This window comes from Pteropus vampyrus, unplaced genomic scaffold, assembly GCF_000151845.1.
Source record: "Pteropus vampyrus isolate Shadow unplaced genomic scaffold, Pvam_2.0 Scaffold211, whole genome shotgun sequence".
Classification (NCBI taxonomy): Eukaryota; Metazoa; Chordata; class Mammalia; order Chiroptera; family Pteropodidae; genus Pteropus; species Pteropus vampyrus.
Window position 1 is genome coordinate 900,479 of NW_011888992.1, and position 14,559 is coordinate 915,037.

General features: G+C 64.0%; 1 protein-coding gene across 1 annotated transcript in view; it reads right to left on the reverse strand.

The window, feature by feature from the left end:
• The window catches only part of CFAP46 (cilia and flagella associated protein 46), a gene marked incomplete at its 5' end in the record, with an annotated part of 70,978 nt that overhangs the window by 14,519 nt on the left and 41,900 nt on the right, over positions 1-14,559 (reverse strand). Inside the window, 11 exons of the mRNA XM_011372605.1 lie at positions 47-123; positions 1,344-1,532; positions 2,177-2,365; positions 7,073-7,208; positions 8,094-8,270; positions 9,452-9,558; positions 9,639-9,839; positions 10,502-10,648; positions 11,453-11,585; positions 12,237-12,335; positions 12,861-13,009. Coding sequence (XP_011370907.1) covers positions 47-123; positions 1,344-1,532; positions 2,177-2,365; positions 7,073-7,208; positions 8,094-8,270; positions 9,452-9,558; positions 9,639-9,839; positions 10,502-10,648; positions 11,453-11,585; positions 12,237-12,335; positions 12,861-13,009 — 1,604 coding nt within the window. The remainder of the gene's footprint in view (positions 1-46; positions 124-1,343; positions 1,533-2,176; positions 2,366-7,072; positions 7,209-8,093; positions 8,271-9,451; positions 9,559-9,638; positions 9,840-10,501; positions 10,649-11,452; positions 11,586-12,236; positions 12,336-12,860; positions 13,010-14,559) is intronic.

Here is a 14,559-nt window from a genome sequence, read left to right on the forward strand (position 1 = left end):
GGAGCCTCTCCTGTTGTCCCCCCCAGGGGCTGCCCCGTGGGCCGGCAGGCCACCGAGACGCTGCTCGCTGTCGCCGTCATCCCGGGCTACCTCCACATTGAGGCTGCTGGGCTCGGTCCCCCCCTAGGGCACAGGTCAGCCGCACGCGTCAGCGCACCTGTCAGGCCGGTCAATGCCCAGCCACATGCGGGGTCCCCCACACGCTGTGCTCACTCCCCTCAGCCCTGAAAACCACGCTCCCTGGGCATTGGCACCGAGCGGCACCGTGTGGCCAGGACCGAGTGAAGCCGGTGCCCATCTGCCCGGGGCTGGGGACAAGTGCACCAGCTGACCCCTGTGGGACCTGTGCCGCTTGGCGGGGTGCTCAGGGGCGCCAAGGGAGCCGGCCTGGGTGCAGCAGGCCCAGGACTGAGGGGGAGCGCAGGGTGCGTGGGTCGCAGTGGAGGCGGGCAGGAGGAGGGGTCTGGTGGGCGCACTTCTTGCCGCGTGGGACTTCATGTGCGTGTTTCTGACAGCCCTCCCAGGGGGTCGCTGTCAGTGCATCCTGCGGACAGGGGCCCGGCTCGGACAGGAGGGGTGCTGAGACAGTGTCTCTGCGCCACCTCCGTCTTGGAGCCACCTGTGCAGGCAGAACGAGGGGCCAAACTCCATAGATTTATCCAAATGGGTGTCTAGTCCTAGGTCTTGGGGACCCGGGACAGAGAGCCCACTGGGCACCAGCCCCACCTCGCATGGTGGTGTGGGGCCATCTGCTTGGGGTAGGGGTCTTCCAGGTGGAGCGAGGGCCATCTGCATGATGAGAGTGGTGACATGCAGGGGCAGTGGCTGTCACCAGCTCCTTCTGAGGGGCAGGGCGCGCCCACGGGACACCCAGGTCCCCCAGGCAGCCCTGTCGGGCATGCAGAAGGGTGGGGCTGTGTGTGCCACACGGCTGCGGGATGGGGGCCTCGGCCCGGCTTCCCTGGACTGCATGTGGGGGGCTGGGCTGGGCTGGGGGGGTGCATCAGGGTTTTAGCACCTGGGCTCAGGCACACCCCAGACTCCTGGGGTGGGGGAGACAGCAGGAGCCGAGACCTGCTGGACTGCACGTCGGGGGCTGGGACCCGGCGGGCTTGGTGTCCTCCCTCATGCCATCCCACCCTGTCCACTCCGCAGTGGGCGGCTCTCCCCGGGGCCCGACCTCGGAGACCCCGTCTCTCCCCACCCCCGGGCGCCCGCCGCACCACCCTCCTGAGCAGCGGCCTGGAGGCCTACTGTCCACCCTCATTCTCATGTGAGGTGAGCTCTGAATGCTGTCGGGAGGCACCCACGGTCTGTGACGCACTGAGGCAGGAAGCACGTACCGAGAGGCTGTCCTCCCAGTGGAAGGTGGGGCGCATGGGGTCTGTGTGCACGGCCAGCAGGTGCAGGGCCTTCCCGGCCAGGCCCAGGAGGCGGGCGCGCAGCTGCACGCAGTGTGCACACAGCGGCTGCAGGCCTCCCAGCTGCGCCAGCACGGTGTGGGCCAGCGTCCGCTGCAGCATGGACCACTTCTTCGGGGACACAAACCGCCTTCCGGTCACCCGCCTCCACCCCAGAAAACGCAGTGGGCCACCCGCTAACGCCCCCGGGGCCTCCGCTAACATTCCCGGGACCCGCCCCCACCGCCCCCAGGGGCGACATCCACACAGGCTGAGGACCCCCGTGTGGGCGGGGCAGGGCCTCCAGGGCCGAGGTGCCCGGAGGGTCACTCGCATTTGCTTATATAACCTTGACTTGGGGCTCAAGGACATACACGTGAGTTTGTATCAAATCCAATTTTAGGACTATCTTCGATCCACGTACGGTTAAGGCAAATTAATTTGGTTCATAACGTATGAAATCTGAGAAATGTCTATAATACCAGAGTACGTTTCCCTCAAAACAAATATTTTGCAAATTAATTTTTTAAAGAAAATAATTCACCTGATGAACTTTTTCATGTGGCAATTATGTCATTATGTCAATAACTAGTCAGAGCAGACTCACGTGCTTGGGAAACAGCCCCGACATGACTGGTTTCGTGGGGCCTTTCCGGCAAGGGTGGAGGTCGCCGGCCGCGGGGGCCGTGAACTCGGAGCTGGAGAACCCGGCCCTTGACCCTCAGGGTACGTGGGCCACGCGGATGGGACGAGGGGTCTGCGGGTCGGGGCGTTACCAGGCTGACAGAGCTGTGGTCGCTGGGGCTCTGCAGGTGGCGGGCCAGCAGCTTTTCCAAGGAGCCCATCCGGAGCTGCCGCTCCCGCGTCTCCTGCCAGGACAGCTGCAGCATGCCCAGGACCACGTCCATCAGGCTGAGTTTGAGATGCGCCAGCTTCCTCATCAGGGGCAAGTTCACGTTCTGTAACTGACACGTTGGGGCGAGTTGCCGTGGACGGCCTCTGGCCGCATGTCCCTGCGTCCGCCCTCCTGGGCCACCGCGCCCGCCTTCCGGCGCTACAGCCTGCACCCTCTAGGGGGCGCCATAAACGGGGTCATCCCGCGGAACGAGGTCCACCCACACCGCCACGTGCGCCGTGCTCCCCGGCGCCCCGGCTGTGTCGCTCGTCACTCAGCTTGGGGCGTCAAGGCCCCCGACGTCCGCGCCAGGCTGCGGACCGCGCTCCCCCTCCTCCTACTTCCGAGGAGAGGCGTGGGGGGGCGGCAGCCTGTCACACTCCCCCAGAGCCACCTGGAGTGGCTCACGCCCACCTGCTGGGGGCGCAGGCCCTGTCCCTCCCCGCGCCCAGCCGGAGTCAGGGCTCCACGGCCGTCTCCCCTTATGCTGGCAATTTGCATTTCCTGATCCACTAAAGAAGTCTGTCAAAGTCTGTCGTCTTCCCACACAATTATTTACCATCCGCCTCCCTTCTTCCCATTTTTTATTGGATTGCTTTCTTACTACGAGCTGTTTGTACATTCTGTCATGCTGATGATTTGCAAACATTTTCTCCCAGGCTGCGACTCGTCTTTCCGGTCCCTTAGTAGCGTCGTCTTTTGAAGAGCAGCGTGTGATGGGTCGATTGATTCTTCACGGGCCGTGCTTCTGACGTCTGTGCGAACCTGCGGCTGCGAAGACGCGGCCCCGTCTGCCCCAGGAGTCCCGGCGCTGGCTCTGACGGCGCAGCCCACGGCCCGCCAAGGCGCTTCTCGCCGCGCTGGGGACGTGACCTGCACTCCACTTCCTGGGCGCCCCGCGGCCCCAGCACCGTCACGTCAAACACCTGCCTCTCCTCACCGAATGGCCTTTGTGCCTTCGTCTACGTCGATTTCTGTATGTCTATTTCGGGATTCTTGACTAAGTTTCAGTAATCTAACTTTACACTAAAATCTTGAGTCCTGCAGCTTTGTAATGAGTCGAGAACCAGGTAGCGTGGGGCCCCCGACTTTGCTTTTCTTTGTCGTGTGTCCTGCAGTCCCACATGAATTTCAAAATGATTTTGTCAAGTTCTACGTAAAAAGCCTGCAGTTATCTTGGTAAGGATTGCAGGTGGTTCAGGGGAAAAGTGACATCTTAATAACATCCAGTCTTCTGACCCACGAACTTGATCTATTTTCCCATTTAGCTCTTCTTTAATGTTTTGTAGCAACATTTTATAGTTCTCAGGGTATAGGCTTTCACTTTTTCTGGTCAAACGTCATTTTTATGCCATCATAAACGGTATTGTTAAAAATTTTCTAATACGTGATGGATCAATCATTCCTAGCATGTGGAAATATGAAGTTAACATCCGTGCACGGCTGTCACACGCCGCGACCTAGCTAAACACGCCTGTCGCCGCTCGGAGCTTCGCTGCTACTTTTCCTGGGCTGCACGGAGGCTTCTGTACAATCACGTTGCCTGTGAGCAAAGCCAGCTGCACGTCTTTCCAGACGGGACGCTCTTTGCTTCTTCCGTCTGCCTCGCTGACCTGGCGGGCACGGTCCTGCGTGAGGCGTAGGCGCGCGCCCCGTCGTAGCCCTGAGGAAGCGGCTCCGACTCTGGCGCCTAGTGTGACGTCAGCTCGGGCTCGTTTCCCACGTGCCCTTTGCGAGGTTCAGGAAGTTCCCTGCTGTGAAGTCTGCTGAGAGGCCCCTCCCTTTACACTCAGGCCCAGGTGCCGGGTTTTATAGAGCGCTCTTCCGCGGCTGCTGAGATGACCACGTGGGTTTTCTGCATTTATTTTTAAGCATGGCGAGCCAGACCGACTGGCTTTTGAATGTTAAACCACCCCTGGGCAACTCCGACTGGCACTGGTGTATGAGCCTTTTACACACGATTGGATTTCATTCGCTAAAATTCTGTCTGGGACGTCGGCATCTACGTTCACGCAGAATCATGGCTGAGTCTTCGTTTTGGTATCAAAGAGATACTAGCCTCACAGAGTCGGAATGTATTCCCTCCTTTTAGATTATCTAGAAGCGTTTGTGCAGAACTGAGATTTTTTTTCTTCCTTAAATGAAAAAGTTCGCAGGAAAGCCGCCCGGGCCTGGCCTTGTCTTCGCCTGAGTCCTCCTGCAGAGGGGGGCTGCCCGGGCCACCTGCTTCCTGTGCAACGAGCTTTGGCAGGTCAGGTCTTCAAGGACTTTGTCCCATGTCCCCTAGGCTGTCAAATGAATCAGCGCAAAGCCATGCCGCAGACACACCCCCGTCATCCGCACGGCGCGGCACCCATGGGGGCGGCACATCCCCCGTCCCCGCCCGGTCTGGACAGAAGGGGGCCGCTTATCTCTCTTCTCGAAGAACCGGCTTTTGGTTTCGTTGGTTTTTCTCTTTTATTTTCGTTCCCTATTTTACCGGTTCCCACTCCGATCTTCGATTTCCTCGTCCTAGTTACTCTGGGTCCAGTTCGCCCGCCCTCTGCTTTCTCGAGGCGGTGGCCGAGGCCGGTGACCGAGTCATCTTTCTCATACAGGTGCTGACCGTGCCGCACCTTCCCCCGAGCATCGCATCAATATCTGTTTGTTCTCTTCCTTCAGTTCAAAAACGCTTCCCCTTTGACTCCGTCTCAACCCGTTATTTTGACATACGCTTACTTTCCAAATAGTTGGGCATTTTTCCCACAGCTTTTGTTTTTTAAAAAAAGGTGAGATAAAATTGATATAACGTAAAATTAACCACGTTAAAGGGTACAACCCAGTGGCACTTTGTGCATTCACGACCTTGTGCGAGCATCACCTCCATCCGCCTCCACAAGGAACCCTGAGCCCACGTGACGACCACACCCCACAGCACCCCATGCTCCCCCCATCTGCTCCCTGCCTTGTGGACGCCCCCCGCCTGCCCTCCTGCCCTTGATCCCCACGTCCATTCCGCGTGGGCTCAGTGCACGCCTTACACGCCCTACGCCCCTTCACACTGATTGAGCCTCGTTTTGTGTTTTGGTCCAGAATAAGGTGCGCACAGGAAAGGTTCCACTTGCTGTTGGGGTGGTGTGGGGGGGACGTTTCATCGTCTGTCAGGTCAACTTGTTGACAGCGTTCGAGCCTTCCGGTCCTTTGCCGGTTTTCCGTCTGCTGGTCCCTGACGTCTGAGCGCGTCTCTGGTGGAACGGCTTCCCCGCGGGCAGCAGAGTCGGGTCTCGCGCTGTCACACGGTCCGACAGGCTCCGTCCCTTAACCGGGTGGTCAGGCCGTTCCAGTTTAGTGCGATTAACAGGGTCAGGTTTCAGGTCGTCACCCGGCCGTGGGGTCTCCTTTGTGTCACGTGTGCCTCGCCCTGTGCTCCTCCGTCCTTTTACCTCCTTCCTGGCACCGGCGGGTCCAGCTCGGCCGTTGCTCCGGGGTTTCGGACGTCACGCCGCTGCACGCGGAGCGTAAGGGTCCTTCCCGCTGCCGCCGCCACGCGTCTCGTGCTGACACGTGCTGGAAACCCGACGACACAGCGTTCTGATTTTCGTTTCAATCACCAATTTCCTTTCAAAGAGGCTTAAATCGCAAGCGAAGCCTCGGCGGTCGCCCGTGCTGACGAGCGTCCTACGCTCTCGTCACCGGCCCCGTGCCGCGGCGGGCTGGGCCGGGCCCGTGCGGAGCTGAGGCCGCCCGTGGCTTCGGCAGGCGCTCTGCCGGGGCCTCGCGGACACGGCCTCGTTACCATCTCCCTCCCGTCGCTCCGGACCCCTGTTCTGCGTTTAGGGTCTCCTTCGAGCCGCAGTTCCGAACCACCCGTTATGCCGCGTCCTGGTACGTTCCGCGTCACGGTTCTCGGGCTTGGGGTTCACTGGGCTCCTTGGGTCTGTCGGTGGAGAGCCGTTTCCATCACATTTGGAAGAATCTCCGCCGTTACGTCTCCGGACGCCTGTGCCCGCCCCGGCTGCCCGTCCTGGCCGCAGTCGCAGCTGCTCACGCACGTGCCACGGCTCGGCGCACGGGCTCTGCCGACTTCGGCTTTTCTCTCCCTCGAGTTCCTCTCCCTCCCGTTTCTCAGCCTCCGCCGTGTCCACCGCGGGCCCCGCCTGCGAATTCCTCACCACACGCTGCAGGTTCCATCCTCCAAGGCCGCGTGCGGCCTCCTCCTCACGCCGCAGCACGCGGGCGCCGCCGCGGTCACCGTTTTAACGCCCTTGGCCTCCACCGCACTCCGGGTTCTCTCGCCTTCCGCGTGGCCAACGTCTGGCTGTCTGCGAGACCCCGTGCGAGCCGCCGTGCTGTGCTGGGCTCGGGGCGGCTCCTGCACGTTTCTGACACCTCGCCCAGGGCCAGTGGTCCCCTGAGACAGGGCCCTCCGCCTGCCCAGGGCTCCGGGGACCGTGAGGCTGTCCGGCCAGCCAGTGGGGGCAACAGGCGCTGACCAGCCCTGGGTGAGCGCCGGACAGTCCCACGTCGGCGATGTTTCCCGGCCCGGGCAGGGCCCTCCCGGAACGTGCCGCTTGGTCCCCGGGTGGGCACAGGCCAGCCCCCGCACACTCTGCAGCCGCCCATCTGGTCCCGTCCTATGGGGCACAGAGACGCGCTCTCCCCGGCCCCCAGCCGCACCCCCCGACGCAGGCCCTCCTGGCCTTCCTGGGTCCCCCAGGTGGCCGCGGGCAGGGTGGACAGCGGGCGGCCTGTGCCTCGGTTGCCGGACAGAAGCAGGGCGCCCGGGGCCCACACTTACGTCCTGAAGCGGCAGGAAGCCCTGGACACGCTGGCACAGCTTCTCCAGCTCCGCCATGGAGCTCTGGGCCAGGTCGTGGGCCTCCAGGTACCACGCCGCCCTGCGCTCCTCGGCCGGCTCGCTCTGGGCCCACAACCTGCAGGGGCCGAGAACAGGGCTGGCAGCGCCCACGGGCACTCACGCCGTTTCCGCCGCACACCCCGCCTGCAAGACGCTCCGTACTACACGCACCGCGCATGCCAACCCCGTCGGCTGCCAGGAGCTGCCCCCACGCAGTCCAGCGCCTCCGTCGGCCGGTTTCCTGCGGCGCCAGCACATGCCCTCTGCCATCCACCACCGCTGTGGTCACCCCCCCAAGGGCCCAGGTCGCTGTCCCTCAGAGTTCACACGGGACCTGCTTGCTGGGCTCTGAAATGCTGGGCATCACCAGGCATGTGGGTGGCCCAGGGCAGAGGGGGCTCGGGCCAGCCCCGCCCTCCTGAGACTGGAGCCCGCGGGAGCAGGTGCGGGGTGTGCGGGGTGACGTGCCTGTGTGTGTGACACACGCTGCAAACGTGCGAGGTGGCTGGTGATGTGCGTGTGTGACACACGTGTGAACGCTGAGGGTGGCGTGTGTGGTGGCTGAGGCCCATGAGTGCGGGGTGCTGGGGACTGCTGCCCCCGGGCTGGGGGTGTGGGGGGCGTGTCCGTATGTTCATGGACACTGAGCAGGTGGGACGCCGCGGTGGGGAGGAAGTGAGTGACAAGCTTCACTGACAGACGCCCCAGGGAGCCACAGACCCCGGTGCAGGTGTCCCCAAGGGATGTGCAGGTGGCCGCAGGGCTGGGACAGCAGGAGGCCCTCTCAGGGCCCGATGACGGGGGAGAGCTGGCCACGTGGGGGGCGGGAGAGGGGCCCGTGGCCCCCAGCGGGGCCGAGCGGGGCTGACGTGGCAGGGGGACGCGGGAGGGCCGGCGGCTGTCCCCGCACACCGGGAGGGGCCGTCCCCCTGGTGGGCGGCCCAGAAGCAGGACTGGTCACCTCTTTATCTTTGCACGTTCCAGTCTGACGTCCGCACAGCTCTCTCTGCAGCCATAGCTGGCGAACTTCTCCTCCAGCTCCAGCAGGCGGCCGTCCATCTCGCTCAGCAGCGCCGCGCCGTAGGGGAGCCCCCGGTCAGCCGACTCCTGGGCGAGCTGCACCTGGAGGCTCAAGCACCTGCCAGGGAGCGGGCTCCGCTTAGGCTCCGCCAACCACGCGGCCGGACCTCCGGGACGACACCCACCACCCACGCGGCCACCCGTGCCTGCAGCTTGCAGCCGTGACGCCAGAAGCGACGCTGTCAGGACCGTCTCTCGAAGACCAGGACTCCGAGGCCGCGCTCGCCGCTGGCAACGGCACAGGTGGAAAGGCACGGCCCGCGCCCCCCGGCACCCACCCACATTCACACCGACTCTCCCAAATGACTGGAAGGTGGGGACTCCGTGGCCAACCCAGGTCGGGAGAGAGGCAGGACCAGCCCCCTGGCCAACAGGAGAACGTGACAAAGAAGCAGCGGAAAATAGAAAAACCAAAACGAAACAGAATCCCTGTGAAGCTAACGAAACAAAAGCCGCTTCTCTGAAAAGGTCCGTTAAACGGTAAAATCCGCAGCTCTGATCTCGAGGGGGGACTACGCGGACCAGCCACGTGGGGACAGACCTCAGATGCAGCCTCTGTGAAAGCCACGAGGAAGGCCGTGGCCGTTTACGCTGACGGCCAAAGCCGGGGGACACCACGCACTAGGGAACACAGACCACCCGCACAATCGCTCCAAAACGAGCCGAATCCGAGATAGACGGATGGCCGTGCAGGACAACGCTGCTGTTCCAAGCACTGCCCAGACAGGCGGGCACCCCCGGAGCTGCCCGCAGACGCACGCGTGGCTGGGGACAGCAGCCGAGCACGGGCCCAGCTCGGCCAAGTGGCCGCGGCCTCAATGGCCCCTCACCTGCCCGGCACAGCCTGTCCTGGGAGGGCCCCCAAGAAACCGCTGCCGTGCTTGGTGGGAGACAAGGGGTTCCCTGGGAAGCGGGGGCCATGACAAGGCCACCTGCACCGCAGTCCCAGGAGGAGGCAGACTGGACAGGAGACGCTGCCCCAGAGCGCATGGCCTGAGGCGAGGCTCCGACCGTCCCGAAGCCGCCCTCCCGAGTGGCCGCGACGTGCTGTTCCTCAGAGAGGGTCTGAGGGTGCATGGGACCGCTAGGGTTTTCTGCAGCTGGGAGAAGGGCGTGGCTACGCAGCCCTCGTCACGTGATTCCGGGGACTTCCCAGGCCTGACAAAGGCCACAAAAATGAACGGCGGAGAGAGAGCAGGGGCCCCAGCCCCGAGTGACCGGCGGCTCTTACGGCCTCACCTGGTTTCTAGGTCTGCGGTCATGAACTCCAGCACGGGCGCGCGGTTGGGCCTTTCCCTCTTGAGCACGGTGAAGGTCTCCATGAGCTTCTGAAGCAGCTGGCAGACCTGAGGGTGGCCGTGCTCCGGCGTGAGCGGGGGCCCGGCCCACGGCCCCCCACTCGGCTGGCCCGGCGCCCGCCGCTCACCAGCTCTACCCCTCCGTCTATCCCCAGCGACAGCAGCGTGTCCGCCAGCGTCAGGCTGGAGCGGTACCAGAACTCCTCGCCGCCTCCCAGGCGCTGGGCCTGCTCGACCAGCTTCTTGGCTTGTTCGTAGTTTCCCTCCTTGTTCGCCAGCTGCGCTAGCAGGTGCAGACACTTCGATTCCGCACAGGGGTCGTCGAGCTCCTAAGAAAGGTGTATGTATGTGGCCTCGGGATGGGGTGGGGAGGGTGAGCGAGAGGGACGGAGAAGGAGACAGAGAGGGAAGGAGACTGGGGGCAGGGCAGGGAGGGGAGGGGAGACCCCAAGCCCTGCTCGGGCCCTGCACCCCACGGCAGAGCCGGCTCGGCGGCCGGGCGCACAGCCGCAGCGGGGGCGCCAGCAGCCAGGCTGGAAGGCAGGCCGCTCCGAGGCTTGGCGGAGACCCTAGAGGCCACGGACACGGCAGGCCTGGCCCTGAGGAGCAAGAACACTCGGGGGGCTGGGCACATCGGCCTCTGGAGGAAGGAGCCCGGCCCCCCAGGCTGTCGCCCATGCACAGCCCCAAGAGGTCCCGGCTAGGAGCCACAGGGACCCCGGCACGCGGGGCCGGACCGCGGCAGCTGTCGGGACCAGGCCGTCCAGCTCACTGGCTGAGGGGTTCAGACAAGGCAAAGGCAGGACCGGGACACGAGAGAGACTTTCCCCGGGGAACTGGATCTACAGAAGGGGATCAAACAGGCCTCTAGAAGGAGGATCCGAGCGCTGCCTCCGAGCCAACCGGCCCTCTCCACACTGGCGGCATCTCCGCTGCAGCATCGAGGGACGCGGAGAGGCCCGTGGTCCGGGGGCCTGGGCGGGGGCCTCACCTGGAAGGCCTGGTACGCCTCCGACAGCAGCAGCCTCGCGGGCTGGTACAGGTCCATCTGGAGCAGGACCTCCGCTTTGAGGGTCCACAGCTGGGGAAGGGACGTGCCATCCAGGCCTCTTCCGGTCTCTCCGTTTGTCTGCATGATCTGTGGGAGGCCGCAGCCTGTGCCACCTGCGACGCTGGGGCCGGCGGCTCCTCCGGCAGAGTCCGTGGGGTGCTGCACTGTCCTCTGCGACCCCCGCCCCCCAGGCCGTGTCCACGCCGAGTGCCTGCAGCCCGGGCGTCCTCCCCCGACACCTGTCTCCTGCCCGCTCACCAGCTGAGCCAGAGCGGGTCCTAGGCCCCCGACTCCCCCCACCCCGTGCCCCACGACCCGACTCACTGCTCCGTGCGCCCTCGCCTGTCCAGGCAGCACCCGACCAGCGCGGGTAGGCCACTGAGCTCTCATAGCTCAGCAAGACGCACGAGGAACCCCGCAGTGCGGGATGCGGACCGCACCCTGCGTCTGTCGTGCGGGAGGGGCTCGCACGCCCCCAGGTCCAGGCTGCCGTCCCCCAACCACGCCTGCGAAGTGCTGGCTGTGGGGCTCGCAACAGAGCCCCAAGTGTGGCTCTCCCGTGGGGACAGCGCCCACTGACTCCAGACACTGGCAGTTGGGCGGGTCCTGGCCAAAGCGGCCCCACTGTGTGGAAGGAGGGCCGGAGAGCGAGCGGGCCGATGGCCACTTCTGGGGACCCTCTGTGCCCCCCCAGCTGGCTTCTCTGCCCCGCTAAGCAGGCCCCTGGGGACCTCAGGCCCGCAGCGAGGGGACGCAGTCCGCCAGTCCTTGGTTTTCCCAAGAATCCCGACACAGGCTCTGGACGTGTCCCAGCTCAGTGGCTCCGGCTGCAACCCGCCCCCGCCCCACACCGGGCCAGAGACCAAGGCGCTTCGGGTGGAGCAGGGGTACCTTGTCCTTTGCCACAAGGGGCTTCGTCTCTGCTGGCTGGACGGTGCTTCGGGGACGGTCCAGCGCTGGCAGGCTTCCTTCTAAGAGCGGTTCCCTATTCTTCTCCTTTCTCAAGGCAATTTCTTTCCTGCAGCTAACACAAGGGAGACAAGCAATGCGGTGAAGAAACATAACAGCCAGAAAACACCTGCAAACGTTCAATTTCACAAGTGGTCAAAGAACTACAAATTAAAGGAGCTCCCCGAGACCACTGCGCACTCACGCTTACAAAGGTCAAAATGCGCTCACGACTTGGCTGAGCACACGGCCCCCAAATGCACGCTTCCAGCCCGTTTTCCCTCCCAGACGGCAAGCGCGTGCGCCGGCCGCGGATGTGACACCTGCCCTGACGTTTACGTCGGGTCCGGACCAGGGTTCCGCCCCGTCCGCAAAGGCCAGGCCGAGGGGAAGCCACCACTGCCTCCCAGACGTCTGCGTGCACCTTCCCTCGCCTCCGCCTCCCCACTCGGACCCCGCCAGTGCTCGGTCCTGCGTCCCCCACTGCCATGGCCCCAGCCCGGCGGTGCCCGCACACTGGAGGGGTCAGTAATCACCTGCACCCCAGCCCCTGACGCCCATGCACTGGCCTCTGGGCCAGGGTGCTCCCCACGCCCCGCTGTGCAGGCGTAGTGAGACAGGGGCCTGGGGCTTGAAGGGACACGGCTCCCCTGCCCCGCATGCCCTCATCTGTGCTGTCACAGGAGGGTCAGCAGCCAGGAGGAAGCTGTGGCCACGCCGAGCGCACCTGGCCTGCTCCGTCTCGCCGATGTAGGCCTGGCCTACCGCCTCCTCGTGCAGAGCCGCCGCCTCCCGCAGTTTCAGGTCGGAGCAGACCAGGGCGAGTCTGGGGGTGACACAGAGCGTCAGGCTGTCACGCAGAACGCAGCAGGCCGGAGTCTGCACTGCGCTTACTGCACTTGAGAAAAATAGGTGAACAAAAGAGTGTATAATTGGACATTGTGAATAATTTTTAAAGCTAAGCAAAAATACTAGGGAAACATAACTGGTGGCCCTATTAAATTTCCAGGAGAAAACACCGCAGCGTCCACTCCATACTCGACTCAGGGCACGTCAGGCTCAGGGCCACCTCGAGGGACAGACGGCCGGGGGCTCTGACCGCCAGGCGCACCTCGAGCAGAGAAGTATAGCTGACCTACACGACACTAGCTTCAGGTGTGCAAAACGGTGACTTGCCGTCTATGTACCTATAATGCAACCAGCTCGCCACGTCTCGTAACTACCTGTCACCGTGCAAGCAATGACAACGTAATTGTCCCCGTGGTGCTTATTTGGAAAGGGTCTGACACTTCCAGAGACACGCACAGATACGACGGACTCGGTCCCCCGGAGACAAAGCAGCCGCACTGACCGGAGGTGGTAGAGGTCCTCCAGAGTCCTGCTGCCCACCACGCAGGCCGAGATCAGCACGCCCAGCTGCAGGACCGGGATGGTGAACTGGCACAGGGACATCTTCCGCAGGGCCGTGACCAGCTGGTCCAGGTAGTACAAAGTGTACATCTGCACGACGACAACGCACACGGTCAAGGGGGCGGGGGCTGGCCGCCAGCTCCCGGGCTCTCCTCAAAGAGCCCCGTCCTTCCGCCTGGCACACAGCTGGCGTCCCACTAGCGTCTGCCCAACGAAGGGACCAACGGGTGCCCCGCCTCCTCTCCTTCGTTAGGAGCTTTCATTTTGTCACATGCAATCACCTACGATCCCCGCATTTAAGCACGAAGACTCGCACACGAAACCACGCATCGCGCAGGGCGCACCGAGACAAGAGGCCTCAACCGTGACAGCCACGAGCCGGAGACCGCCCCAGTGTCCTCCGGCCGTCGAGTGGACAGTCGGTCATGCAATGCGCTAACGCGGCGATGGAGACAAACCGCAGAGCCGCGGACGAGCGCCACGTGAAGGTGCGAACGCGTGACGTCACACGCCGATGGCGAGAGCCGGTGCACTCAGGGCCGGCTGCAAAGCCATCAGGGGTACCCACCCCCGGCACCCGTGCACGCGACCGTGCGTGGCAAAAAGGACCCTGCAGGTGTGACGAGGGTGAGGTCCTGAGCTGCGCAGACGGCTGTGCAGTGCCCAGGCGGCCCCTGCACACGACGACGTGGGCCTCAGCAGGGGAGGCAGCGAGACGTGTGACAGAGAAGGAAGGCGCCACGCAGGGTATGCGGCCACACGCCCAGGAGCACCTGGGGCCCCGTGGCTGGAGGAGGCAGAGGGAGCGTGGCCCCGGTGACACCTGGGCCTGGCCCAGGGGCTCCGACGCTGGACGCGTGGCCTCCGGAACCGTGGGCATGAACTTGGCTACTTGAACCACCCAGCGTGCGGCCATAGACCGTTAAGACACACTAGTTTTCACCGCTAGGGGCGTCCCTTGGGTGTCGAATGCCTGAGCAGAGGAGCGTGTTTCTTACAGACATTGCGGTTGCTGGGGAGAGAGCACACAGAGGGGCTGGGAGGGGCTTGGAGCGTGTCCTGGGCTGACGGTGACACAGAGATGTCCCCTTAACACGCCACCCAGCTTAACTGTTCACGTGCTTCTCCCAGACACAGTTCGTAGCACAGCGTGCTGGCTGTGGCTACACGTCGAGGAGGCAGGACAGCAGGAACTGGCCAGCTACCCGGGCCGGGGTGACCCAGGCTCACTCACCGGCCTCTGAATGCTGGATGGGTTGACGGTGGAGTCACTCGTATCCTGTGAGAACACAGCTGCCGCCTCCTCAGGGCACGAGTACACAGCCCACTGCTCCACGCTCCCCGGTAAGCCCAGCTCCGTGACGGGCGCTGCGGGCTGGCTCTGCACAGCGGGCGCACGCGGGACCTGCTTTCACAAGTGCAGTGGAGAGGTCTGGGTGGCCCGCTGGAGCGGACGGGTCGGGGGCCTGTCTGCGCTCCCCCGGGCCCCGTGGCTGCACGGGGCCACGTCCGACGCACGCTCTGACCTCACCTCCCAGGGAGTGTGACCTGCAGAGCCAGAGTCCCGGGGGACGCCAGGCCACGCCCCGCACCCCCGTCTGAGCTCCGGGGCTGGGCGGAGAGCACCACCGGCAGACGGC